The 7,877-nt window shown below is 35.2% G+C and overlaps 1 protein-coding gene across 1 annotated transcript; it reads left to right on the top strand.

The window, feature by feature from the left end:
- Positions 1 to 6,590: 6,590 nt before the first annotated feature.
- LOC149817863 (dirigent protein 23-like) lies at positions 6,591 to 7,268 on the top strand. Its single transcript, XM_089985608.1, has one exon. It carries the CDS (start codon positions 6,593 to 6,595, stop codon positions 7,148 to 7,150), a length of 558 nt encoding a protein of 185 aa, XP_089841734.1. The 5' UTR covers positions 6,591 to 6,592; the 3' UTR covers positions 7,151 to 7,268.
- The last annotated feature ends 609 nt before the right edge of the window (positions 7,269 to 7,877 follow it).

Here is a 7,877-nt window from a genome sequence, read left to right as displayed (position 1 = left end):
GGGCAACTATGACTTGAACGACAACGCGTTTACGCATGCCTCTGAGCTCACTTGTTCAATCTCAATTGTTTGACCCACTAAGTAGGGTAAATTTCCAATAATTTTTAAGTGATAGTTTTGCAAATGATGACGATAACGATTGAAAACCAAGAGCTGCCTAAGTTGTCCTAGTTTGACGACACCAATTTCAAATGATGGCAACACAAGGTGCTCATCTTTCTCCCAATTGCAAAAGTCGTGCATGTTCTCATGAAGGACTATCCAAAAGAATAGAAAGAAGAAACCCTTGCTGAAAAATGCATGATACTAAAGTAGAAACATGATGACTTCGTGTGTCACAAACACATATTGAATGCACTCTCTGACACCTTGTTGGACTTCTACTCAAAAGTCAGCACTGCAAAGAAGTTGTGGGAAGCTTTTGAAAGTATGTACAAAATGGAGGATGAAGGAAATCATAAGTTTTTGGTTAACAAGTATATGGATTTTAAATTCTTCGATGATAAGCCACTACTACCACAAATCCATGAGATGCAGATCTTAGCTATTCATATCAAGTTTGAGGGTATGAACCTTGATGAATTACTCCAGGTAGTTGCAATCATTGGGAGATTGCCCTCATCTTGAAAAGATTATCAAAATAAATTGAAACATAAGAATGATGAGTTTACCTTAGAATAACTTATTCAACATCTTACAATCGAGAAGAAAACTCGATCTCGAGATAAAAAAGATGATATGAAAGAAGTTTGAGCTAAGGTAAACATGGTTGAATGTAAACCAATGTTTAAACCTAAACTTAAGAACAAAAACAAGAAATCCAAATTCGATGCTAAAAAGAGAAAGACTATTTCCTACTATACTTATGAAAAACAAAGTTTCTATGGTTGAAAATGTCGATACAAGAAGAAATTGCAGGGCAATAAAGTTAGTAAACCCAATGACGACCTAGTGGTTGTAGTTAGTAAGATATTTATGATTAATTCGAATAAAAAGTGGTGCATGGATTCTGGATCAATGATTCATTGATGTAATGATAGAAGTATGTTCAAAACATACGAAACCATGGGAAAGATCATATTATATATATGAGAGATAAACATAAAGCTAAAGTTCATGAAAACGGAAGTGTGAAACTTCACTTCACCTCTGAGAAATGTCCAACCCTCCAAAATGTGTATCATGTAATTACCGTCATGAAAAATCTCATATATGTTTATTTGCTTACAACTCATGATTTCAAAGTTGTAATGAAATTCAATAGTATTATACTGTCGAAGAACCACAAGTTTGTAGGCGAATGATATGCCACAAATGGGTTGTTTAAACTCAATTTGAGTAATAAAGTTGGTTCTTCTTCTGTTTATATGCTTGGCTCATATGATTTATGACATGCTAGATTAAGACATGTAAATTATAAATCTTTGAGAAGCATGGGTAATTTAAGACTTATTTTTAAATGCAAAACTGAAAATCTTAAAAAATGTGATATTTGTATTAAAACAAAGTTTGTGAAAAAGTCATTTCAGATAGTTAAAAGAACTTTTAAATTATTAGATTTAATACACAGTGATGTATGTGATTTGAAAAATGCAACTCGTGGGGGTAACAATTAGTTTATAACCTTTATTGATGATTTCATAAAATATGCTTATGTCTATCTCATGAAAACAAAAATTGAAACGTTTAAAAATTTTAAGATTTTCAAAGCAGAAGTTGAAAACTTTCATAATAACAAAATAAAGTCTTTTAGATATAATAGAGGTAGTAGATATGTTTTAAATGAGTTTATTAAATTTTGTGAAATTCATGTAATACACAAATAAAATATTGGTCTATATACTACTAAACATAATGGTGTGACTGAACGTAAAAATAGGATTCTAACTAACATGGTTCATTCAATGCTTATTAATTCTGGTGTTTGATTATAACCTGTGGCGTGATGCATTGCTTAGTTCATGTCATATCTTAAATAGAGTCTTATATTCTAAGTCAAACACTACACCTTATAAACTTTGAAAAGGGAGAAAATCAAATTTAAATTATTTAAAAGTTTAGGGTTTTATTTCTTATATAGAACTTACTGAACAAAAATTAACCAAACTAGGTAAAAAAACTACAACTTGTGTCTTCATTAGATATTCTCAAAATAGTAAGACATATAGATTTATGGATATTAAAACCAAAGTGATTTTAGAATCTATCCAAGCTGATCTTAGAGAATATTTAACTTTAAAATCACTTGAAGCTCCAAAAATTTATTAAAAATAATCCATGAAAAATAATTTATGAGCTTAAAAGTCCTGAAATTAAAAAAAGTAAAAGATTGAGAAAACCAAAGACTTTGGTCTTGATTTTCATCTCTATATAATAGATAGAGACCCTGTTTCATTTTTGAAAGCTATGACCTCTTGTGAGGCTCCTTCTTAGAAGGAAGCTATAGAGAGTGAATTAGATTTTATCATGAAAATAAAGTTTGGATTTTGGTTTATTTACCCATTGGTTTTAAACCTTTGGGATGCAAATGGGTTTTCAAAAGGAAACTTCGAACGGATGGCTCTATTGAAAATTTTAAAGCTAGACTAGTAGCTAAAGGTTTCAAACAAAAACTCGAACTTGATTATTTTGACACCTACGCTCTTGTAAGTATGATTGCATTTATTTGAATTATAGTTGCTTTGACATCAATTTATAATTTTAAAATTCATCAAATGGATGTCAAAACTGTCTTTCTAAATAGTGTTTTAGAAGAACAAAATTATATGAAACAACCTTAAGGTTATATCACACCAGGTCAAGAAATGAAAGTTTACAAACTATTAAGGTCATTGTATGGTTTAAAACAATCATCTAAACAATGACATGAGAAATTTGATGAAGTAATCTTTTCATATAGTTTTAAAATTCATGATTTTGATAAATGCATATATAGCAAAGTAAAAGATACTTATATTAAAATTATTTGTTTCTATGTGGATGATATGTTAATCATGAGCAATAATGGAGAATGCATAAATAATACAAAATATTTTCTTTCATATAAATTTGATACGAAAGACATGAGATTAGTTGATGTTATACTTGTTATTAAACTAATTAAATGTGAAAGTGATTACGCATTAACTCAATCCCACTACATCGAGAAAATATAATCATTATGATTGTAAGCCCGTTGCTACTCCGATTGATCATAGTGTTAAGCTATTGATTTACATTGAAAGAAGCATATCTCAATTATAGTATGCAAATATTATTGGCAGTCTCATTATGCTATTAATGAAATTAGACCAAACATAGCTTTCAACATGAGCAAGTTGAGTCGATATACAAGTAATCTAAGACAAGAGCATTGAGATGCAATATATCGAGTCTTGAAGTATTTGAGAGAAACTGTAGAATATGTAATATTCTATGAAAGAGAACCCATTGTAGTTGACGGATATAGTGATGCAAACTACAATTCTAATTCCAATGAGTCATTACCTACAAATTGTTCGATATTTACTTTTGGATCTGGAGCAATTACTTAGAGATCCAAGAAGCAAACAATGATAACACATTCTACAATAAACGTAGGGTTGATAGTACTAGCATCAGCTAGTATGGAAGTTGAATGGCTAAATAATCGCTTAATAGAACTACCATTAGGAGAAAGACATTACCTCTGATAGCTATGTGTTATAATAGTCAAGCAGTTATATACAAAGTGAAAAGTAATATTTATGGTAGAAAATCTAAACATATCAGTCTAAAGCATAATTATATGAATAGCTTACGCAATCAAAGATTAATCTCAATTGAATATATGAAATCTTGTCAAAACTTAGTAGATATGTTTAATCTAGAACTTATGAACTAGACATATTTGATAAAACAAATATTTCATCCAAAATTCATTTCTCAAAAAACTTAGGCAAAGAAGAGTTATTTGTCCAAAGAGCTTGATTAAAAAGGTTATTAATTTTGAGTCAAAACCACAACGATTATGATGGTAGATTGAATACCAATTAGAGCAGCAACAACAACTACTAGCTAGATTTAGAGAAAATATCCAAGCCAAAATGAGAAATTCACTGTTTGTGGCAATGTTGTCAGTATTAAAAAAATCTTGCAAACCTGAAATATTCAACTGGTGGATAAAATTTAATTGAAAGGCCTTTATAAAAAATGCATTTAACGCTTCACCAACAATGTTAAATAAGAGGGGCAAAAGAGGACACCCCTGTCGCAAGGCCCTCTTCATAGGAAAATAATTACCATGCACATCATTCACTGCGACTGCTATTTGCGCAGTTGAAATCAATTCCATGATCCATTTAATAAACGAATCCTTGAAGCCCATGTCATACATACACTGCTTTAAGAAATTCCACCGCACATTATCATAAGCTTTAAAAATATCTGACTTTTAGCAAAAAATACGGCTTACCCGATAGAGTCAAACTGTGAACAACTTCATTTGCAAGGAATATGCCATCATGAATATGCCTTCCTTTAATAAAAGCCATTTGGAAGGGAGAAATCAGATTTGGAAGCACTGTCGATAATCTGATAGCGAGGAGCTTGGCTAGAATTTTGTACAGACTTCCAAGTAATGAAATGACATGGAATCACAAAATATTCTCAGCTTTCAAATCTTGGGGGATCAGCAAGAACTCCGATTTGTTTAATTCCTTTAGGTTAATGACTTTGCAATGAAAATCGACCACCATTTGTTCTAAATCATCTCTGCGGTCCTCCCAAAAAATCTTGAAAAAATGGTTAGTGAAACCATCAGGGCCCAACGCTTTCCTGGTAGGCAAAGACCATATCGCTGCTTTTATTTCCTCAATAGAGAATGGACATTCAATATTTGTCACCACATCAATAGACAAATGATGAGAAGGAAGGCCGGTAAGGACTCCCCTGTTAAAATGTACTGATTCACACACACACACACACACACACACACATATATATATATATATATTAGTACATGAGTATATATGTATATATTATATAATTTTAAATTATTTTTCTTCCTTTGTACATGTATTGTGGTAACCTTTAAGAGTACTGTGGTAATTCTGTACATGTAATAGGCTCTGCCCATTAAGGGCAGAATGGTAATTCTGTACATGTAATAGGCTCTGCCTTTTAAGGGCAGAACTTACCTCTTTTTATTTTATATTTATTCTGTTCTTTATACTTTTATCTTTTTAGTCAATATAGCTGTTGAGAATCTCCAACAGTTATATTCAGTTTTGCCATTTAATAAATATAGCTGTTGGGAATCTCCAACAGCTATATTTCTAGCTGCTGGAGCCTTTCCCAACATTTTTATATGGGTCCTCTTATTGGCCGATAGACACCGATAGTGATAACATTGGTTTATGGTATAATGCAATGGCGATCAATTACTATCAAATTAATTATACGGTTTGCAACTCGGGCTGTAATAATTTGCACAGGAAAAAGAGAAAAACCTGTAAGAGCCACTTTAAGCTTTGTGATTTTGCAACCAATTTAATAGCAGAGACAATTATTATACTGGTAAAATGGTTTATGGTGACTCTGAATAAATACTGGACAAGAGAACAACTGCGAGTGCGTATTAGGTCAAAGAGGCTGCAACGGAGAGCTCACCCTGATGCCATTTATCCATCATAGTGGCATCCAAAATGACATGGATGGACTCTGTATCACTTAGATGGTTGAAACCCAAGGGGTTTGGCGTAGTGGGATGGGGCCTAAATCTCACTCTCTGAGGTCGAGGGGTAAGCCCTCGGAGTTTTAAGGCAGGCTGATCCAGCGCAGCTAGGTCTATGCACCCGGAGCGGTTTCTCCGAGTAGATGCCATGCACTCATTTTCTAACTAGTTTAGGTGCCCAACACTAATAGACGCTTCGGGGACACTCAATATACATGGTTTATTTAAAAAAAACATGGCCCTTATAGATCATAAGCGAATGGCAATTAGTAGCCTTCTATGACTTACAGGGACCTACCATTTTCTTTTAAAGATTCAAGGGGGATGGCATTGTAGGATGGGGCCAGACTGTTTGATGGGCAGCCTAGCTTCCAATCTCATGGAAGTCACTCCCTGCGTAAACCGAAGCTTGGCGACTCTTTGGGATTAAGGGGTATGCCCTCAGAGTTTTACACTGACAGGACAGCGATCATATATACAGCAGGCTGAGCCAGGGCGACTAGGTTTCAGTGCTTGGGACGGTTTCTCCGAGTAAAATATCAAAAAAAAAAAGCACACCATTTTGGTTGTGTCCATGGTGACACAAGCAGAGACGCAAGAACATACTGACTCGGACACTGATAGGTACATTGTTTTAATATTTTTAATAATATTTGATTAAATGTTAATCTCATTTTAATAAAAAACCATTTTTTACGTTAATCTTGCAAAGGCATTAAAGGAAAAACAGGAAAGGAAATAATCAAGCAGTATTCCTTTTATGAAAGAACAGGTATGAATGTTTTATTTACACCATTCTATCTAAAGTGGCAATGCCAACGTTGTAGTTATCACTAAAATCCATAATACAAAACCCCATCGAGAGAGAGAGAGAGAGAGAGAGAGAGAGAGAGAGGAAACATGGGGAAGGTCTCACTCCCTCTGGCATTGGTCTTGGCAATCACCCTGATGCAGTTCCCAAGCTCAGAACCAGAGACTCATCATTGGAGAAGCATGCTGGGTTTAGGCCCAGAGAAGGTGAACAACCTTCACTTCTACTTCCATGACACGGTCAGTGGGAGGAACCCCAGCGCAATAGAGGTAGCCAGAGCGCCCATCACGGCCAAGTCGCCAACTGAGTTCGGGCTTCTGGTGATGATGGATGACCCTCTCACTGAAGGGCCCGAACCCACCTCCAAGGTGATAGGAAGGGCTCAGGGGATCTACGGGTCGGAGGGCCAGACAGAGTTTGCCCTGCTCATGACCCTCACCTACACCTTCACAGATGGGGACTTCAACGGGAGCTCGTTGAGTGTGCTGGGGAGGAACCCAGTGTTTCACACCGTGAGGGAGATGCCGGTGGTGGGAGGGACCGGCCAGTTCAGGTTTGCTCGTGGGTACGCGCTCGCCAAGACTCATTGGCTCAATGCCAACACAGGGGATGCCATTGTAGAGTACAATGTCACCGTTGTTCATTAGTGGTTGATTTGTGGGGTTCTCAGTTGTCCCTTTTTTCGCTTCTCGGATCAGTGTGTCTTTTGAATGCGGTTTGTTTGTGTTGGAGGAATGAATCAAAGGGAAAATGAGTTCATGAAAATGTTAAGAGTGATATTCTGCACAAGTTCAGTAATCTCTCTCTCTCTCTCTCTCTCTCTCTCTCTCTCTCTCTCTCTGTTGGTTCTACTATAACAAAATGGCTCTCTCTCTCAATATATCTCTGGTTCTTTTCCTGTAAGAAAATGCCGCATAATTTGCATAAACAATCATGACATGACCATTGATCGTGATCTGTATAACTAACTATCTTGTGATCATCGCTATTAACCATCGTTTTATCATCAAGGTGTCGCTTCTTTTGAGAGTTTTGACACGAAACAGGAGGAAAACGTCGAGGAAGCGAGATTGGCATCCAAATTGAGAAAAAAAAAGAGGAAGCGGGCTTCCCACTAAAGAAAATCAAGTTTCTCATATTTGTGACACAACTTTTCCAAAGCTTTCCCTTTTTTGGATGAAGCAAGGATTTTTCGGGTTATAAAATTAGAAAAAAAGTAATATCATACAACGACACACTCACAAAAGATTCTCTGCCCCCACCTTCATCTCCAGCGTGGCTCAGAGAGGACCAAAAACCAGGATACGTTTATGCTCCCAAATATACTTGTTATGGGACTTAAACCAATTTGTACATAAAGCAATATGTTGTAAA

The sequence above is a fragment of the Nuphar pumila genome, chromosome 13 (genome assembly GCF_984573655.1).
Source record: "Nuphar pumila chromosome 13, dmNupPumi1.hap1.1, whole genome shotgun sequence".
Classification (NCBI taxonomy): Eukaryota; Viridiplantae; Streptophyta; class Magnoliopsida; order Nymphaeales; family Nymphaeaceae; genus Nuphar; species Nuphar pumila.
The sequence above is the reverse complement of the archived record's forward strand: the minus strand, read 5'-3'. Positions and strand labels throughout refer to the sequence as shown.

Coding starts and splice junctions, on each gene's coding strand:
- LOC149817863 (XM_089985608.1), top strand. CDS start 6,593: ATGGGGAAGGTCTCACTCCCTCTGGCATTGGTCTTGGCAATCACCCTG.